Source organism: Sphaeramia orbicularis, chromosome 5 (genome assembly GCF_902148855.1).
Source record: "Sphaeramia orbicularis chromosome 5, fSphaOr1.1, whole genome shotgun sequence".
Classification (NCBI taxonomy): domain Eukaryota; kingdom Metazoa; phylum Chordata; class Actinopteri; order Kurtiformes; family Apogonidae; genus Sphaeramia; species Sphaeramia orbicularis.
The window spans coordinates 29,099,646-29,121,562 of NC_043961.1; the positions used below are offsets into that span (position 1 = coordinate 29,099,646).

Below are 21,917 nucleotides of genomic sequence, written 5' to 3' on the forward strand. Positions count from 1 at the left end.
TTAGAGGCAGAACAAGTATGTACCAACAGTGGTATGCATATTGTAGTTTAAAAGTACCACATCAATACTATGCTAATCTATGTAGAAGTGCAAAAATAAGTCAATCTGCGCTGACAGATTCAATGAACTGCTCATACATTTTTGTCAGTCACCAAACGATTAACAGCCAGGTAAAAAGTAAAGAAAGGTTGGACTGTTTCAATGGGAAAAGGTCATGTGGTCTGAGTCCAGACAACACTGTTCCAGAGTGTTGGATGCATCATGGTGATAAGACTGGTGGATGAAGTGATTACTCATCATGTCTTGTGCCTACAGTACAAACCTGTGGGGGCAGTGTTCTGATCATGGGTTGATACAGTCAGTCAGGTCTAGGTTCAACAATGTTATGCTTATTGTGTCCATAAAATTAGTTCAGCTGAAGCTCTACTGAATGACCAGGTCTGAGCATCAGTGGACTTTTTTTCTTTCCCAATGAAACAGACTCATTCCAAGATGAGAAGACCAGGATTCATCAGATCCAGACTGTTTAAGACTCCAGACCTGAGTCCCATTCAGAATCTTTGGCATGTGAAGAAGACTTTATGCAGTGGCCTGACTCATCAACACAAGAAGTTGGTGAAAAATTTAGGCAAATCTGGATTAAAGTAAATGTGACATTGCATAAGCATTGCATGGTAAAAATGATACCCCAATAAATGGCATAACTAGAGGTAAAGGCAGTTCAACAAAATATGTGTATGTATATGCTATGTGCTCCTCTGAAAAAACAGCAAGAAAAGGTTAAGACTTTTTACACAGTACTGAATTTTTTTTTTTTATAACACAATCATCTCTAGAGGACTTTCAGCAGAATCAGGCCCTACTTTTATCTTTCATACTTTATAATTCAAATTTACATTTTGCCAAAAAATTTTATTTTCTTTTACTCATGCTCAAATGGCTTTATTGTGCTACAAGTGCCACCTATTTTAACTAATCTTGGGAAGTTTAGTTGTACTGACTATGTACCTGTAACAGAACAGGTTGCAGAAGGGGCATTTTATTCTGATTTTTTGTACGTTTGGGTCCTGAGGAGACCACAAGTATTTTGTATTTTGGGTCTTAATGTGAAAACATTTAGGAAACCCTGCCATAGAATGACCCTTGTGTGTGTGTGTGTGTGTGTGTGTGTGTGTGTGTGTGTGTGTGTGTGTGTGTGTGTGTGTGTGTGTGTGTGTGTGTGTGTGTGTGTGTGCGTGTGTGTGTGTGTGTTGTGTGTGCTGTGTGCGGGTTTATACTCTGACCAGCAGGGGGCGCTCGACTGTATTTAATGACACCTTTTCATTGAAGACGCCGTAGAAGAAGAGTTGGTATTGTAAACAGAAGGATATGGCTGACGAGAGGGGTGGAGGTGAAGACAACATTAACGACAACATGGGAAACCAGATACAGCTCTTACCAGGTAACAGTATACTCATACATCAGTCGTTCAGTCTCTGACCAGAAGAGTCTTATCTGTCTGTTAGCTAAAATGAAACTAACAGTTGTGCACAAACAGGCCACTGTCCGTTCTCACATCCTGTCTGATACATTATAAACCTTTACTTTCGCTTTTATAGTCGTCACAGCGTCTCATTAACCCTTAGTTTATTTTGTTTTTGAGACACCCAGCGAACCAACCAGCCTCGGATTTAGCTAAACTCCGATTGTGTTTCTGCTGTGCCATGACAGACAATGAGGAAGAGGAGGAGGAGGAGGAGGAGGATGACATGGAGACTGAGGACAGAGACAGTGAAGAGGCAGAGAAGCCCAACACTATCACCTTTGACCCCAGTCTTCCCACCTCTCATGCTGTGAGTGCTGTCAAAGATCCATGTTTACTGCATTATGAGACAGAACAAAAGCATTTAGTACTAATGCTATCCCCTGAAAACACTACAGAGTTCTGTGTTCAGTAACTTTTCTGAGTCTACATAACTGTCATCAGCAAAGTGCACTTAAAGTTTCCCTTAATACGCACGACTAGGAAGGGTTTTTGTGTTTCTGTCAGCGGGGTGAGACTGTGGAACAGATTTAATATAGAGTTAAAGCAATGTCCAAGCATGAAAGAATTTAAAAGGAGGTACAAAGACACAATTTTTCAGAGGTACAGGGATGAGGGAGGGCTTGGAGATCACTGGGTGATATAAAGATGAACAAGTATGTGGTAAGTGTGTGTGTATAGGTGTGTAGGTATATATGTAGGTATATATGTGTGTGTATAGATCTGTGTATGAATATGTATTTACATATATGTGTTATTGTAATATGTGATTATGTAAATCATATTATATTTGTTCATAATAATATAAAGCCAGAAACATAATAATTTACTAGTAAGTATCAGTCATATTATGGCATAGTGTATAGATATGATTAGACTAGGAAGGTTATTATTGTTATTAATTATATAAGGAGAAGGAGTGGGAGTTTATAAGTTGTACTTCTTCTCACTCCTTTTCAAATATGCATTATATGTCTTGTGTTTAAGTGTTTTGTTTATTTATTTTCTTCTGTTTGACATTCATGTTCGAAATAAATACATCAATCAGTCAATCAAACTATGACATTTAAAAGTTATCACTGTGTAGTAAAATTATACATATATTTATTGTGTCATTTTATTTCTGCATAAATATGTATGTTGAATTTTGCTGCTGTACATGTGTACAGTTGATCTCATTTGAACTACTTTCATATACTGTTATTTGGTTTCATCTATGTTACTGTATCTTATTCTGTAAAATCATATATTTCTTTTAAAAGCTACATTTTCATTAGCTCAGAAAAGAAAGGCTCTTCATTTTTGTGGCCAAGCTTTTTCCAGCAGGTCCAAGATGGTTTTTTAAGGATATTATTTAGCGTAAGAAGGAGAAAGATTTTCTAAACTCATGAAGGAAACACGTCATCACTGGTTGCTGGAAGTGTGTGTGGTGGTTAAACTCATTGGATTTGGTCTCTGTGTTGGCAGTATTTGGGTTCAGACATGGAGGAGTTTCATGGCCGCACAGTCCACGATGACGACAGCTGTCAGACTATTCCTGTACTGCCACACACAGCTGTGATGTTGGTTCCAGGTCAGACGCTGCCTCTGCAGCTTTTCAGGCCACAGGAGGTCAGCATGATGCGGAGCGTCATCCAGAGAGACCGCACTTTTGCTGTGCTTGCACATAGGTACATATCAGTGTCAAAGCATGTGAATCCATACATTTGAAGAGATCTAGGAAATGGGAAGCATATCTTTCATTTCTTTTTGCCGTAAAGGTTCACTAGGGGTCCATATTTCGCATAAGCTTTATTTTACAAACAAACATGCACTCTAATGTCTGAGGAAATTAAAGAGATGAATCTTCATTGGCTTCACAATGTGATTGATCCTGGTTCACCTGTAAGTGACTCAAATGCACAGAGTCTCAAAGCATCTCAGGTTAATCCTTCTTCAGGTTTCTGTTTTACTGCATATGGGTACTTTTTTTAATTAACTTAATACAAGTAGTTTGGTGGAATAGAACCTCAAAAATCAAATTACAACAGTCTAAAATATAAGAGCAATATCTTTTCAATACTTTTATCTGTGTGACTTACCTCAGTACATAAACATTTCAAAAATATTTTTAAAGTGAAATACAAGTAGAGGTGTAAATGTTCAGTGGCCTCACGATTCATTTCAGTTATTGTCTCGGTATTACGACACATCTTTGAATTATGAAATTTCTATCGGCCTATCTCTAGAGAAATTAATGTAGTAATGCTCTCAGTTTTATCTGAGTTTGAACCAAATAGACAAAGGTGAGGACCTGCCTTTCATGGTCTAATGAAAAGACAATTCAGTTTGCTTTATGGGAAATGAAGGATTTGAAATGTGTGCGTTGTCTTAATTATTATAGCGCCATTCTCTTCCTGTTTCTGCAGTGATGCTGGTGACCCGGAGGCAGAGTTCGGGACAACAGCTGAGATCTACGCGTACCGAGAGGAGGTGGAATATGGCATTGAAACAGTTAAAGTGAAAGCTGTAGGAAGACAGAGGTTCAAGGTTCATGAGATAAGAACTCAAGCAGACGGGTACGTAGAGATTGAATTGGAAATGTGAAAGTCAAAGGTCAAGAGGAAGTGCTTGTACATGACATGACATGGCATTAGAAGAGGGTACAAGCCATGCTAGACTGTGGCTGTGTTCTCATGATATACCACTAGAGGGCAGGCTAACCCTATTACATGTGTCTAAAAATGAACTGAAGACAACACAGCAATTTTTTTTACACTGCAAATTTAAGTTTTCTTTCAGTTTGATGACATGCTCTAAACCTTCTCTTTTAAGGCTTTTTTGGCACATTTCTCCTAATTCTGTGAATGCTTATTGCTGTTTCACTGTCAAATTATCAAGTTTACGAGGGCTTTCTTTCTTTATGCATACTCAATCTGCATTTCTACACACTTTCCCTGAGAGAACTACCCACTGATCATAGCATTCAGATATCAAACACAGGGTTGCTAGGGGAAGCCTCAAAGCGTTAAATAAGTTAAACAAGTGTGCTTAAATTTGCATAAGAATATTACATTCTTATTTAAGATGGCACATAAAAACCATAAAGGCAAGCGTTAGCTACATTACACATCTCGTTTATTCATCAATCATGTTTAAATTTTGTTTCATGGTGATGTTTTTGTACATTGTAAAAAAAAGAGCCTGGGAGATGATCAGATCAAGCAATAGGTTGCTTAAGTGCCTTTATTTTATTTTATTAATGCTTTATTTATCCAGGAAGGTCCCACTGAGATACAAAATCTCTTCCTCCAAGGTGTTCTGGTTTAAAATTTTAGCATCTAACAATTTCACAAGTAAAACATGCTGAGAACATGAAAGCAACATTAAAAAGATAATTAATGAAGAAAAATATAGTAAAATACGAAGTCCTAACTGGCTGTGAAGGAGATCAAAAAGCTCACACCCACAGTAGCATGAAACGTCTTGGCATCATCAAGGTAACATGATCTATTTTAAGTGCTGTTGCATTTCCATTTATACCATTTTGAGTCTTTGCAGCCTCACACACTCAGTCACTCCCAAGGTGACGTCAGTTACGTCATAGGGTGGAAGTTAGATGTCCATGAATGCATCTACAAAGAAAAGCTTCCTACTTAACTGGTCATACTATAGATCATGTCTGCTTATTTCCTCCATTCCTCCATTACCCTGGAGATCATTGAGGTTTCTGGCCATAAAACCAAGTTTTCATAAAGACATATTTCCCTCATTTTATAGTAGCTGTTATGTAATGTGTACAAATGAGCTTGACATAATCCGGTTGACCTCTTGTTGTGACTCCGGCAATTATAGCAATTAAGATGTAATTACTCAGATATAATCTGCTGTTGTGTCCTCAATATGAAGTAATATGTACTGGATATAAATGTTCACTTCAGGTTTCTGCCATAATGTCTGTGAAATGGCACAGAAAGGAACATATTACAGATAAATCCTCACAGATGGTATTTTTAAGGGATGACAGTGATACATTCTGATGTGGTTCTTTTGCACAGTTGTCCCTGAAGGTGTTTTTATTACTTATGTGGAGTCTCTTTGCATGTGCACGCTCCAGAGAGTTCACTGGGAGCACTTGAATTTACAAATATCTTGTCACACACTTGATAACATACAGCCAGCACACCATTTGTTTAATCTGTTATTCATCTGCACAACGTCCCTTGTGTTATGTTGCTCCCTTTCCCTTCTTCCTTCTGTTTTTTTAATAGTGGTGACAGATCTTCCTTGGTTTCTGTCCTCAGGATCAGACAGGCTAAAGTACAGATTCTTCCAGAACGAATCCTCCCAGATCCCCTGTCAGCGGTCCAGCTGACGTCCCTGTCCAGACTCCCCGTGCAGCCCTCGTCTAAAGCCCCGACTCAGAGCTTCAAACAGGCTCAGTGCTGGTGGAGTAACTATCAACAGGTCAGAAACATGCACTTTATATCCTTTCATATTTGTAACACACATAATGAACTTCATTTACGTACACAGAGTATTCCACTTTATGTTCTTGTTAGAAAAATGACAAGTTTTCAATTAGGCTGCTTACAAGGCTAATAAAAATGATTACGTAACAAACATTTCTGTTTATATGCCTCCATGTATATGCTGAGTAAAAGCATTAAATGCAAACACCCTCTTTCATTCTTTCAACTGCTCTGAAAAAGTTTTGCAGTGTTTTTGCCAAGCCAATTGATATATAAATATTTTCATACTGGTGAAATGCATATTGTTTAAATGTGTAACATCTAGTGGTGAAATTGCATATTGCACCACTCTGCCAGTGACCTCACTGTGACCTGTGGTTGGCATTGAAAACACAAAAGTCCTTTGTTTAGTACTAGTGTTTGTTTTGTCCATTCTATATTATAAAGGGGGCATTAACTGTGGTCCAAACTCAAATATAGAAGGAGTTGGGATGGTATAGTACCTTAACCATTTTTAGATGATTGTGTCTCTGCATACACCGTCATTCAAATTACCATAACCACTGAACCGCTTGCTACTGACAGAATTGAAACGACATCTAAAAGCTGAGATTCAGAGCTTTCGATTGTAACACATTACGGTAGAGGCCTGCATTGCCTGAGGGGGAGGGGTGGAGGGTGGGGCACAGACCACCATGGTGCAGTCGGTGAGAGAGATGGAAGATTTGTATTACTTTTAGCAGTATTTTAGCCAGATTTTAGAGGGGTTTTTGCTGTGAATTTCTGTGAAGAATTGTATATAGCAGTGATAGTGCTGTTTTGGAGTATTCGACTAGTGTGTTTTGCTGGGGGGTTCGCCTTTTTCCACTGTTTTTATCTGTATTTGAATGTGTTTGAATAGTTCAGTGTATTTTAGCTGTGAATATTATATAAATGTATGTATATTTATATACATGTGTAAATATATAGGCAGAAAGAGATACCCTGTCTGCAAAAGAAGCAGATCATGGATATTTTTCTCAGTGAAATGAGGGGCTCTGTCTACAACTAGATGGGAAAGTGCTACAGAGACTATCACATAGGCTAATAAAAATGACTAGAAATAACTATAATTAAGAAGCTGTAACATGGACACAGAATGCTCTCTAGACAACCCAAAATGTTTCAGCACATGTAAAACAATTGAAAGTTTATTTCTGTAGTCTCATATTGTTTCATTATGAACATTTCCAGTTGTTTTTCATAATAAATGTGATAAAAATTAGATTCTGTTATTTAAATTTTTTCTGCTATAACTCAGTGTTTTAAGCCTATATTACATATAATAATGATAATTAATGACCAGATATTGAAAGTTAAGTTATTCCTGAAAAAAGTGTAAAAGAATTGACAAAAAAGACATTTTCTGATACTTATCACCAAAACAATATAAAGAAATCTAGGTGGCCTGTTATAATGGTAGTTCTTTTTGGGTTAATGCAGTTTGTGTTGGAACAAAAAAAAAAAACATGGCAGTGTAACATGGCAGACTCTGGCATTACAGTAATGAAACATAATTGTGAATATTATATTCTTTTTCTGTAAATAGATCCACTTAATCCATACAAATCTTACACACTGGACCTATAAATGTTGGTTTATTTCTCATTACAATGAGAAATGTGGACTTATTTCTTCTAGAGGCCATTCAACTCTGTTGACTACTTGGTTTGTGTACAGTGATGAATAAAATACTTTTCTTTCTTGTTTGGCAAGGTAACAGAGGGCCTGACTCTCCCTGAAGGGGTTTATGTTACACTGATAAACAGTTCATTGCGTTAGTAGCTGTATTAATGTTGTGAAACTGCCGTAAACTGTAATAATTATCAATAGATGTAATTGACTAATTGGGTCATCTGTTCGTCTGTTCGTCTCAGAGGAAGTTTCACTGTGCCAGTGTGACTCCATGGCCACCATGGGTCTACGCTCTCTATGACTCAGTGAGTACTACTGCACTCTGCTTCCATGGAAACCGGCTGTGAATAGAGTATTGAAGAACATATTAACTTTGTTTTATCTGCTTCCTTTCTTTCACCTCCCAGGAGTCACTTATGAACAGAGTAAAGAAACAGCTTCACGAATGGGACGAGAACCTGAAGGAAGATTCTCTCCCAACAAATGCCGTAGGTCAGCTTCTGTTCAGTATATTACAGATGGATCACAGACGTGTACCCACATACACTTGTGAGACTTGTGTTTGTATTATTTCTGTCTTTTGTCCTTTCATCGCCCTCTCCTTCCTCTCTGCCTGCTTTGTGTCAGACTTCTCCTACAGAGTGGCGGCCTGTCTGCCCATAGACGACGCTCTGCGGCTCCAGCTGCTGAAGATCGGCAGTGCCATCCAGAGACTCCGATGTGAGCTCGACATCATGGACCGGGTAAGCGAGCAGACAGCAGATGTGGTTCTACGGCAAGATTTCAGTTTCCCAGTTTGCAGCACAAGCAGAGATAGTTTTATGATTGGTTCCACTGATAGTGGTGGACGATATCATATCGTCGCTGTCAGGTGGAACCCTCTGATGTCCAAAATGGTTATTTTTCAGGAAGCTGGAAAACAATGTATATTCTAAATAAATGAATGGAGTTAAGAGATGTAGTCATAAGCAGTTTTTAACACTTTTCATTGGTTGGATATTTCTAAAACCATCAGGCCAACGTGAAGACTGACCAAAAGAATTGTTTTATGACAAAAAAGATCCAAAATAGACTTACGAGGTTTCCACCTGACAACGACAATATGTTATCATATAGTACACATACACTGTTAATCATTAAATCATCAACAATGTGTCTGAATGAATGAAAAATCTTTCTTTAAAACATTTAGATAAACCAAATCATACAAAACAAGTGGTTTAGTGGCTATGAATATATAAATGTGTAACATAAAAAATAAATACAGTATAATTTGTTCATATACTGTTTTCATATGGATACAGAAGTATTGCTGGGCAGTAAATTTGTATCACTATATTGTTTGAGACTGTGGCCATTTCACAGTATCATCCAAAAAGTATTACCCTTTTTTGTCTGAGGTTTATTGATTATACTGTCTGGAGTACATGGAGTATAAAGCATTTTAATTTCACTCTGTTTATAATCAAGTGTTTGAATAACAGGATTTAACTGGCCACACAACATTAATCAATGAATTATTCAGAATAATTACCTGTCGGCATTGTAATTCAAATGGTGTAGATGGTTAAACCCCAGGGGTTTTTAGAGAGGCGGGGGGTTAAACATGTCATCGACAGCTTTTTCTATTAGATGGAACTCTACTGCTCTTCTATGTGGTTCGATACAGATGCAATAAAGCATCACCCATAACTTCCATATTTTGGCTTCACTTTTCAGTAACACAGATCAACACATCATACATATTTATAATTAACTCATTTAGAGAGACCTGCATGATGACAATGTATATGTCGAAGTCTGGCAGTTATTACACCCTGATTTTTGTCTTGTGCAACTTTATCATCACTTTAACAGCATTTTCAAAGCAAAATATTGACTGTCTGTAGTGGAACTGTTTCCTCTAATAGGTGGCTAATTATAGCATTTGTAATGCAGCAAATGGGGTAAATTGTGGATGATTAATAAACAGTGTTATAGAGTTCTTACTTTTAGCATGAAATGTATGCACAATTAGAATGGCTCCCCTCTCAGTGCACTCTGCACTTCTACCACTGAAGGATATTATAGAATTTTTTCCTATTAATGTCTTGCAGCTATTTTTTCAGCCATGTTACAGTGTGAAAAAAACAACCATACGGGGAATTAAACATGGTTTTATCATCTAGTATTATTATATGGAACATCTGTTATTCACCCAGCAGAAACCAGTTGGATATTTGATTGATGCATATTTAGATTTTTCAGTGTAAACAGTGGCATCAGTATTCTACAGCATGTTGTCACTTCCACACTGTGCATAGTAATAAACTTTTTGACCTGTCTAATGGGGGAGGGGGGGGGTTCAGGAGGAGCAGTATGTACCCAGACAGTAGAGATTGAGGAAGGTGTTGAAGTATCTATCACTTGCTCTTGTCTTTCTCACCCCCGAGCTAACACCAACATTACATAACATAAACAGAACCAAACAGTCTGGTCTTTCTCTTCCTGTCTGTGTACTCATTCAGGTTTTATTTAAACCACACTCACAGCTTGACTCTAGAGAACACAGTCAGTCTGCTTCAGTCCTGGCTCAAATATATTTCAACTGATTAGATGGATCGCTACAAGTGTTTTTAAACACATTTACATCCTCCTCCCACCAAGCTGAAAAATGTAACAGGTTATCAGATTATGAAGTCAAAATGAACCCTCAAGCCTGTCCACTGTTACCAGACTGAGCGGCACACTACACTTTTCTACTCAACATACATTCATGTTACACAGACAGTAAGCTGAAGATTAACACATTTGTAGTCTAGATTTAACAACAAATACCTTTCAATATAGATATTTTAGTTTAAAGGGGTTAAATGTAGCATTGATTTTCCAAACTCCCACAATGGGAAGAAGTTGGATATCAGAACACACTTAGGACCAACAAAACCACAGACAAATCAGTGCTATATGTCCACAGACTGTATCACTCACTGAATTAAGTATAAAGCTCATTGTTTACACACATTGTGGTATCATGAAGTTTTCTTCTTCAAACTAAGACTCATAACTGATTATTTTGACAGCCAGTCAAAATAACACTGTCTTATAACCTACGTCTGCTGATAGTTTACATTAAATCTCCGTTAACTCTGCTTTTTTGTCGGTAGCTGCACTAAAGATCTGTTCGGAATTGTCCAAACAAGATCAGAACAGTCAGAGTTTAGTCTGAACCATGAATCGACAAATGGTGAACTTAGCAAAGATAAAAATATCACATAATACATTTATACCTTTTATAAGCGGGATAATCTAACTCACCCATGTAGAAAAAACGCTGCCATTTCAGCATCAAACTCTGTTCTTTTCATTTAGAGCTGTGTCCAGTGGAGAAAACAACCACAGTCCCGCTAGATTTTATTGCTTTGTCATTTTCTTTGACTCTAAACCTTTTCCTAACGGTTTTCATCCCATCTTTTCACTACTGTGGTATTAGTTGTCCTCAGCACGGGAGACAGACAGGGTGACACACTGCTTCCTCTAGTGGCCACATAAATCCCCCAGACCATCACTGTGAACACATCCATGGGGCGGCCATGGCTCAGTTGGTAGAGCAGGTCGTCCAAAAACCAAAGGGTTGGCGAATCGAATCCCGCTCTGTCCATGTGCTGTTGTGTCCTTGGGCAAGACACTTCACCCCCCTTGACTCCAGTGCTGCTACTCACACTGGTGTATGAATGTGTGTAAATGTTCGGTGGTGGTCGGAGGGGCCGTAGGCACAGACTGGCAGCCACGCTTCCATCAGTCTGCCCCAGGGCAGCTGTGGCTACAAATGTAGTTTACCACCACCAGAGGGAGGATGTGAGAGTGAATGAATAATGGATCCACTGTGTGCGCTTTGAATATGCGTTCACAGAAAAGCGCTATATAAATCTAATCCATTATTATTATTATTATTATTATTATTATCCACTTTATATCTTTACAATCCAGTACATTGGCATCTTTGTCATAACCCCAAACTCTTCATTTTAAAGAGTCTAATAATAGTTTTAGGTCATTTTTAATATTTGTAAGTAGAAATACTACATATAGCCCCTTTTTAAAGAGTTTTTCAAAGTGCTTGCAAGTTTCAGCTGAGATAAAAAGTTCACACTCGACCTCTCAGTGTGTGACATGTTACTTTGCCTTTGAAAGTAAAGCTGACACTACAGATGCACTGTTAATATACTGCTTGTTATCTGATATTCCCTCTTGTATGATTGAACAAAATAGTCCTTTAGCAGGAGAGTCTTCATAATCACACTCTGCCCAGATGCTCTTGTGCAGGAATAAAGGATGATTATTATTATATATAATCAGTGGGATATTTTTAGGTAGAACATTTGGCATTTACTATTCTGTTTATTTTTTTAATACTGATCTCTCCTCAGTGCACTTCACTGTGCTGTAAGCAGTGCCAGGACACGGAGATCACCACGAAAAATGAGATCTTCAGGTGAGAACACAGTTTTTGGTTTCATTACCACTACAGCTTTTACTCTTGTTTTCACTCTTATATTGTTTTTTCATTACTTTTTAAAAATTCTAACATTATTTTATTTGTACTGTGAAATTGAAGATTTTTTTTTGTTTTTGCAGGGTTTTTATGAATATAGCTTTTTTACTTATTTATTATCTATTGTTCTCTTACAGGATATATATGAACATTAAATAACATTTGACGTGTTGAATGAAACCTGGGGATGTATTTATTAAAATTCCTTACACAAACTCCCAAGGAGTAAATGATAAGAAAATGCTTAGAAATTATAGCTGTGGTCAAAGAATTTCCCCTTAAAGTTCACAGGAGATGCTGCTCAAATAGATCCCAGTTTACACCACTGTTCATAGTTTGTAGAGAACCAAAATTAAAAAGGTTTTGCATGACACAGGACTTGTTTTTTAAAAACAAATTTAATGTTATGTGTTCTGTCATTATACCTTTTTCAGCATCTAGAACTGAATTCATAATACCTGGAAAACTCAAAAATTATGCAAAACTTATATTAGTTTGTGCTCAAACTAACAAGATATGACCTAAAGCACTTGGAGGAAGAGTTAAATCTAAACTCAAATAAGTTCAAACACAGTGAAAAAAATAATGAAATGAAAATAATGATGATAAAATTTTAAAATGACTCTGTACTTTGTTTACTATGATCCACCAATCATGTCTTTCAGATCATTTTGTCTTACCTAGCAACAGGTTAAACCCCACCTTCTCCCTGAGAGAGGAGTTTTTTCTAAATCAAAGCAAAGAATCCTTGCCAGAAGATTGGCTCTAAAGTTGGGGTCTCTGAATGGATTAACAGTATCTATATGAAAACAGTTTGATGATTTGTGCAGTAAATCTCATGTGATCTGACACATTATATAAGATGCTTCAAATGCAGAGGCGGGTCTCACTAAATACTTCTCACGTAAACAGAAGGTTAGTGTTTTTAATGCTTGTTGCATAATTACCATATGTTTCAGTTCTTTCAAAACACCAAACCTGATGGTGACTGGAGCGTATGGGCTGTAGTAACCACTAGCAGTGATAAAACCTAAATGTGCGCCTTACAGTAGCGTATTTGGAAAAAGTCCAACACATTCTGTTCCTTCAACAAAAGGCCTGAAAAGCTCTTTATCTTAGTTGTGTCCCGAAAAAGAACAGGTCATATAATGTAAAAACACACAGTTTTTTGGTTGTATGGACTGTCTGTCTACATGAATTTAAGATAAAACACAATCCAAGATTTTTAGTCGAAATTATACGCCTTTTGTGTGCTGAAATCAACAAACAGCAATAGCAAGAGAACACACTTATACTCAATATGCTTTATTTGTAAGACAAAATAAAAAATAATTTGAAGCAATACACCTGGTAGGCAATGACTGTAGAAGACTTAGATCCCCAGAGGAAGAATATGTAAAATATCACTTATACATGCAAGAAAAAATATTATTATTAAAGTTAATAGTGCATTTACAGTTTTTAGTCCTTTTTAGGTTTCATTTTATATTGATTATATCTTTATATCTTTTTTTTCTACAAGTGATGCTGAAATTTGTCAGTGGTTCCATAAAATTACAGAGTCCTTAAGCTAAAAAATGAGCGTATTTGGGAAATGATAGGTGAAACTTTAATATTTGACATGAATGTTCACTTTTGCATGATCTGGCTCTGCGTAATTCAGAGCTGCCTTTTGTATTTCTGTTAACCTTCATAGCCATAATTATTGAGTTGTCAGAGTGGGGTCTAATTTAACTGTCTGGAGGTTGCATAAAAGTCAGAGGTTACATCATGAACATAAGTGGCCGTACGCTACACTCTGGTCTCATCTGTGCACACACACTCACACGCTGTTATGTAATGTAATTTTGTTACTGTCTGTGATGTGTGATGGTTAATATGTTTGTCCAAGAGCGACACACAAAAACCCCTACGCTGATGAAATCGTCCAGATCCTCTCAGTGTATTTATAGCAAAAAAAAAAAGAATGGTTTTTCTTTAGAATGACCAGGCAATCTTAGTGAATGAGTGATGCTTGTCGAAGGTTCTTTCTATAGTTAGACATGTAAAAAGTTTTAAAACACACTTCCTCTGGCCAACAAAAAATATCTTAATTTAGAGCCAGAAGCAGAGTAAAGAAAAGCCCTCCCTGAGAAACACAAATGAACCTTTTGCAATCCAACATGTATAGGTTTTTTATTTATTTATTTATTTATTTTTGTAGAAGTTTTTGTGTTATAGGAACCAGTTTTGAAACATCTCAAAGCACAGGGGTCGAAAAAAGAAAAGAAATGTATTATAGCTACAGGTTTTAGTGTCTTTATAGTTATATTTAACATTTCAAACTTGTTTTCAACATTTCAACAAGCTCAATATGCACAAACTCATCACTTTATGCTTCGTTTTAGTTGGGTAGTAGATGCTACAATGCCTAACCCTTTCAATTTCAACTTACGTGAATCATAATGATACAGTTTTTTCCTTATTCCATGGCTCATTATTTATACATTTCCTTTATTTTAAAAATGATTTATTTTTTAGGTGAAGTGTGGTGAAATCTAGTTTTTACATTGTAAAACACATCCCCTAGAGCACAGGTGTCAAACATGCGGTCCAGGGGCCAAGTCCAGCCCACCAAAGGGTCCAAATCCGGCCCACGGGATGAATTTGTGAAATGCAAAAATTACACTGAAGTGTGTCAAAATAATTATTATTCATGTTCCACATACAGACACATACAGTCCAATTAGATTTCAAGTGGGTCAGACCAGTAAAATATTATCATAATAACCTATAAATAATGACAACCCCAAATTCTCTCTGTGTTTTTAGGTGTAAAAAAGTAAAATTATATGAAGGTGTTTACATTGCCAAACTATACTTTTACAAAAAACACGAATAACCTGAACAAATATGAACAAACAGAAATGTCTTAAGAAAAGTAAATGCAATTTTACCAATATTCTGCCTGTTACTAAATGTTTTGTGTGATTGTAATGCATATGTGTAAACAATAAACTGATAAACCGAGGCATAATATTGTTAAAATTGCACTTGTTTTTCTCAAGCCAATTCAAGTCGTTCATGTTATTCAGATTTTTAAGGAAACTTTGTAGATGTAAACCTGATTGTAATGTATTTTTACTTTTTTCACTGTTATCATCTTACTGGTCCGGCCCACTGTTGATCAAATTAGGCTGAATGTGGCCCCTGAACTAAAATGAGTTTGACACCTGTGCCCTAGAACCTTGGATTCCTCTGGGCTGCTCTTCACCATTGTAAACTTGCAGTGAGCTGAACTTGCATTTGACTGAATTCTATCCTTGATTTTTACTTTTGCAGCACTTTTCTAATGTTTATGTCATAATACTGCACTCCCTGTATTTAACACATATAAGGTTAGATTTGCCTTGGGAAATCACTACATATACATACAAGGAAAAACTAGACAGATTTCACAGTAAGTATTTGGAGCCAATTTATATAAACTGTTTAAGGGACAGTGATGAGGAGGTTAGATTAGGTAGGGTGAAGGTTTTTTCTGCACCGGTATCAGAGTCGTTCCATGTAACCTCTGCAGATGAATGATTAGTAGTGATTTTGTGATGTACTTCTAAGTGTATACAGTACCTTCTCTGATTTTATATTGTATATGTTGTGTAAGTTTATGCTTTAATAACAATATGTGAACACGAGATTTCCCTAAAAACAGTACAGATACAGAGGAACTTTACTGGTCCTTAATCAGCACAATAAAAAGAAAGAAAACTAAACAAAAATCAGTAATCATTAGTCCATGAATCATCAGACTGACGTGTTGTAAACTGATGAAGGATCTTCTAAACCTTTATCCTGCGTCTTAATGATGTTAGTCATCCACTGTGGCTGCTCTTCTGGTTTGTCAGAATAAGATGATGGATTTTCTTCACCTTATTCAGGATGAACTCTTGTATTGTTTTTTTGAGTATGTACTTAACTCTAAGCTTTAGTAATTTACCTATATACATGCATTTTTTAATGTTTTCTTTTATATATTGTAGCGGTTTACCTAATTTTTTTGTCATTTGTTGAAAAGTCAATAAACATATTGTTGAGGAAAAAAAGCCTTAGTTTGTTTAGATTAGTTTGTCAGGACAGTGTTAGTGTGCAGGCAGCCTCTGGAATGATCATATTATTTACAAGAATTATAGCTTGTTGAAATATTTACTGGAGTCAGAACAACTACTCAAGACATCTCACCATCTGTCTTTTCTCTCGCTGCAGTTTGTCTTTGTATGGCCCCATGGCGGCATACGTCAATCCCCACGGATACGTTCACGAAACCTTGACTGTCTACAAAGCCAACAACCTCAACCTGGTTGGCAGGCCTTCCACACTGCACAGCTGGTTTCCAGGGTAATTCTGATACTTGTGGCATGTAGTTCCCTGCCTGAACATAGAGAATAATAACCTCACATACTTTTATACAGACACCTTGCTGAGGTTTGCAATTTCATTAATGCATGTCAGCGTGACATGCATTAATACTGTATTTTGGGTCGCTTTAATCCATAGTGATGCTCTTCAGAGTCTGAAATCAAAGCTGTCCTGCAATGTGTTACGACCAGTGATATAATTTTTCATTCACTTTATCAAAGTGCTGTGTCTTCCTCTTATTTGAGAGTGTGGCAACCTCACACTTCTGAGAGTAGCAGGAGAGATGCCCCCACAGGGCGCTATTACTCAAATCAAACTACTCAAATAAAATAATAGTTTCCTACCTCAGAATACATTTGCACAAATTAGAACCTTATTATTTTTTGGTAAAAGGCCATGCTTTCAAAAAGGATTAGAACCCATTGAAAATACTGACATATTCTTCATTCAGGGGTTATTAATGCATGGTTTCGATTAACTAACTCTAAATGGAAAAGTAAAAAAAATACAATAAACTGAAATATTGCAAACACGTTTTTACAGTTAGGAGTGGTTGAGATGTTGGTGTATCGATATAAGGTAACTGTGAATAAATGCGGTGGAAATAGATTATAATTCAACATTCCTTGATGTAATGTAATAAAAACAAACATAAATGTCATATTAGGTGGGAAACAACAATAAAAGGATGAACCAACTCTTAATATTCACACTAGCACATTGACCTGTGGGAATCCACAGGTTCTAGAAGTAGTAGAGCTGATAAAATGGGGAGCTGAGCTGAGCTTACTGGTGTAACACATAGATTAGGAACAAATATAATGGCCCTCATTTTGTTTTGTATTGATATCAACATGGACCATAGATTTTTACACAGGACTGAACATGACGGTTTATTGTGACTCACTGGTGTCCTGTGTCTGGATCCACTGAACTGTGGTCCGTGTGATCTGAGTCTGGGCAGAACGGTCTGTCAAGGCAGCACTTTTACACAGGACTGGACATGACGGTTTGTGAATTTTACTATTCCCGGTAGCACATGAAGGCAGCATAAGACTTTTACACAGTCTGAACATGACGGTTTATTGCGACCCACTGTCGTTCTGTGTCAGGATCTCCTGAATTCCAGTCCGTCTGATTGGGGTCTGCACAGAATGGTCTGTCACCGTGTTACAGTGGGGGGGGGGGGGATTAATGGGAAATTAATGGAAATTAAGTATTTTCTGAAAATCTGGTTCAAAGTCGTGAGTCATTTTGGCAGAAACTGTGATCAGTCAACATCACCATTATTGGGATAAATTGAAGGACAATGTTAGGCTAAAATGGGAATTGATAGGATTTTTTTCAACAGACGCATTATTAATTCAGCTATTGAACCTCCTTCTTTGTTGATTCCATTCCAGTTTTGTTTCAGTTTTCATTATCATTGCAACTGTTTTATCTCTGAGCAAAGTGTAGAAATATGTGTGAGATCAGGTGTGAAACCACAGTTTAATTCACATATGCAAATGTTACATGTAACTGCCAGCACTGATAAAAGGTCTTGTCAAGCTGAGGGCCATATGATACTTTTATCATCACACATGTTCATTTCTCTCTTAGTTACGCTTGGACAATCGCTCAGTGTCGAACCTGCGGATCTCACATGGGTTGGAAGTTCACAGCCACCAAGAAGGACTTGTCGCCGCCTCGTTTCTGGGGTCTGACTCGTTCTGCCATGCTTCCCCGTATCCCCCAGGGCGAAGGTGAGGGCGAGGAGGCGAGGGAAGGCTCGCGTCTCTTCTGCCTGTGACGTCGGACCATCCTCTCTGTCGTTTAAAAACCCTGCAAACCCCCAAGCCTGGATCTTCAGTCAGTCTGAGCCGTGATTACATTTAGTAATCAATGCATCGCACACCACTTGTCACCCCTGGCAGCGAATTCATCATATTAGTGAAAAGGTCACTGGGTCTTTAAATGGCATTCTAACAGCAAAGTAAAAAGGATACAGGTAGTGATTTCTTAAGGGCTTGTTAAAAGTCGAAGACGACGTGGACATGACAAGAAAGATGTAATAGAATCTTTGGCATGTGGTCGTCCTAGCATGCAGCTCCCTAATCTGCACCCCTGTTCAGCTGTTGTTCTCATGGTCACTGCAAATACTCAGAAACACAAATTACCGCTTAATGCACAGTGCTGTTGTCCCTTGACTCCTTTCCTCTGTATGATGGAGAATGTGACTGAATGCAGACATGAGATTGAATGAGAATCGCACTGATGTTTGTGTAGATCTTTTATGACGGGGGGTTATTTTGAACCCCGGAATTAAATTGGATGTATTTTTTTACGAAAGAAGATTGGAAGTGAAAACAAAATGCTAAGCCGTGCGTGGAGATCACAATCATCATCACACCAGTTTTTGTGCAATTAACAAAATTACAATAAGTATGGATAATAAACCTCATTTAAACAGCGTTTGGTCAGGTGATGAGTTTCAGTGTTGATAAGCTTTATCTCTAGAAGCTCCAGAAAATAACAGACGTCTTGGTGCCTAAAGGCGTTTTTCTTTTTCTTTTTTTCCCTAAAGGTCAGAGGGCGGGTTAGGAGAGCTTTATCATCTTCATTTTGATTCACTTGTGTAGCATGTTAACATGGTGTGCCTACAGTCCAGCTCAGTGTCTTTGATAGGTTTGAAATGTAAGTGGATGAAAGATTATCAGGGTTTATTTCAGTGTTGCAGTTTTTCATAGGTTTCAGGATTTTAATTCTTGCGATTTTTGTTGCAAGGTGCTGGTTCGCGTTTGTATAAATGTAACTGTAAATAAGAGGCAGTTATGGAATTTGTTGTGTAATATAACTGTTGATCTACAGTTTGTAGAATCTAACTCTTATTCATGTCTGAATTGTCAAAAAAAAAGTCAGTAATTAGGCAGTTTCTTCAAGTGGGAAAACTTTCAATTAAAATATTCTCATGGATTATCATTGAGGCCAAAGCACGATGTCACATGGGTTATACAGTTAACTCACATAGACTTTGTTTAGAATTAACTGTCATATTACTCTTAAATATCTTAAAATGTGAGCTTCCTCAGATATTTGTTTAGATTACTTACAGTTTTCTGTCTCACAACATATCACATCATATTATTTCGTCAAGTTGAACCAGTCCAGTGACTTTACCAGCCTAAGAATAACTCATCGTCTCTCAGATCCTGCTCTAAAACCTTTTGATCCTTTTCTTTGTAACAGCAGAGTTTCATCATTTGCCAGGTTTCCACCCTTTCATGTAACAGTAATAAAATTAAGGATGCGTCATTCAAGAAAATTGATGATGTGACTCCAGAGAAGGCCTTTGCTTGTTTTTTCATGTCATTTTGTGAAACACAGAAAAATAAACATCCAGTTATGATATCGCTTTCCCCGATGTCACTTGTTTTTGTCACCAGCCCGTTGCATAATAGTTGAACATCATACTTTTATGTACTCAACATGCTACATAAATTTGTTAGGAGACCACGTGTTAGTCTCTGTTCAGGACCGTGTTGAGATGATGAACTGTCAAGGTGATGTCTTCATTAATCCACACGCTCACAGATAAACAAACATGTTCTTTGACTGTTGATGTGTTGTCATGTGTCTGCATATAAACTCCCTTAATGCCTTTTACAGAGTATCAAGCTCCAGTGCAGATACACGTGGACAGGGTTCATTTACATGCAAACACAATGAGGGCCTAATGAGCCTCTGCAGGTGGAAAAAGCCATGTGAGGAAAAGCATTGCAGTGAATTTTGCATTTGAGGTGTGAGGATTTGGACGTGAGGAGCTGTCCTAGTAGACACGTAAATAAGTGAACATGATTCTTCACCAGTTTAGGTTAATATCATAAATACCTTTTCACTTGACTGTGGCTTAAGCAGTGATTTGCTGATTTTCTGTTGTTTCTTGAAAGATTATTCTTCATATTACATGAACAGAAAACAAGAAAATCTGTAATTTGATGAGATGGAAGCAAATGCTTTGTTGATGATTGATTGAAATGTTAATTTAACTTAAATAACTATGAACCAACAGAGTAATGGTTTTCTTTATCTATGATCCAAACACTCTTTTTTTCATTTTAGATGGTTGCTATTATCTTCTTTTAAGGAAATAAGGGAAATAACTGACAGTTTACTGCCACAGTAAACTGAGTGAGCTGTTACGTAACTTGTATAATTCAAAGAGAGTAAAGGACAAAGAACTTTATTATTATTGAAAAAAATAACAAAAACTTAAACAACACTGCATTTTGATGAACTTGAGAGTTTGTTCATTTGTTCATTCATTTACAGAACCCATCAGTAGATGTTTACTGTGTTAAGAGACTTTATGACAGTTGCTAAAGGCTCAGTTTAGTTTATATCAGATGTTTGAAGCAGCACTCAAGGTCTGTTTACTCTTAACCACATGTTATTTACATCTTTTAATGAGGAAAAAACAATATGAATAGTGTTAAGTTTATACAGTTAGAGTTATGTGGCAAAGGGAACCTGCTAATGAACACAAAATGGTGCAGTGAGTAGAATTTGAGTGATTTCCACAAGTTATGTTTTTATTGTGAATTACGCATTTATACAGGTCTGCGTTTGTGTATTTATTAATTCTGGCTAAAACCAGTGTGAACCTTGGGAAGGGAACCTTAAACTAGCAGGGTGTAATTACTTGGGCTTATGTAATTTCCCCATCTTCATTCCTTTTGACGATGTCCCAAAATAATACAGTGCCATTCATCAATTTTTCCTCCAGGAGTCAGTTTTACATCTTTCTGAAAAGAGTAAAATAACCCATCTGTATATTTCTAATGTCTGTAAATGAGTCTGGGTTGTAATAATTTATTAAAAGCCCTGATGCAATTGAACCAGCTATTTTAAGATAAGATGAAAGGTTATTAATCTCTTTGGGGAAATCAAGTTATTGTGGCAGCATTCACAAGGGAAAAGATAATCTCTGAAGACTGATTTAATCTAGAAAAGTACCAACTTTTAAAGATGCAATGACTGCAGGGAATGAAGAATCTGTTAAAATGGCATTAGGTTTCTGAGTGTAATGTTTTTACTTCACGGTATAATTATGTGAATCACATCAACATTTAAGGTTATGTAGTCTGATGACCGCTATATCTGTGTTTATAGCCTGACAGGACCTGAGTCTGTTTGACCAAGACAAGAGTAAACTGTAACCGTGGACAACAGAAACCTTCAGCCAGCAACAAGTTAGCAGTTACTTAAATATGCAACTTTTTTCATTGAAACTTTTCTCCCCAATCTGAAGTTGTGGATGTGATTAAAAACTGAAAATGATAATTCAGTATGTTTTTGCACT

At 37.0% G+C, this 21,917-nt stretch overlaps 1 protein-coding gene across 1 annotated transcript; it reads left to right on the forward strand.

The window, feature by feature from the left end:
- Nucleotides 1–1,325: 1,325 nt before the first annotated feature.
- crbn (cereblon) lies at nucleotides 1,326–19,973 on the forward strand. Its single transcript, XM_030134000.1, has 11 exons — nucleotides 1,326–1,441; nucleotides 1,711–1,832; nucleotides 2,990–3,192; nucleotides 3,931–4,080; nucleotides 5,806–5,968; nucleotides 7,890–7,952; nucleotides 8,055–8,139; nucleotides 8,275–8,390; nucleotides 12,057–12,121; nucleotides 16,424–16,555; nucleotides 18,179–19,973. The coding sequence occupies exons 1-11, from the start codon at nucleotides 1,369–1,371 to the stop codon at nucleotides 18,366–18,368; spliced, it is 1,362 nt and encodes a 453-aa protein (XP_029989860.1). The 5' UTR covers nucleotides 1,326–1,368; the 3' UTR covers nucleotides 18,369–19,973.
- Nucleotides 19,974–21,917: the final 1,944 nt, after the last annotated feature.

Bases quoted from the DNA above. Each gene is read 5' to 3' on its own strand.
- crbn (XM_030134000.1), top strand. From the start codon at position 1,369: ATGGCTGACGAGAGGGGTGGAGGTGAAGACAACATTAACGACAACATG. The intron at 3,193-3,930 runs GTACATATCAGT...CTGTTTCTGCAG, and splicing joins TTTGCTGTGCTTGCACATAG to TGATGCTGGTGACCCGGAGG. The intron at 7,953-8,054 runs GTGAGTACTACT...TTCACCTCCCAG, and splicing joins TCTACGCTCTCTATGACTCA to GAGTCACTTATGAACAGAGT.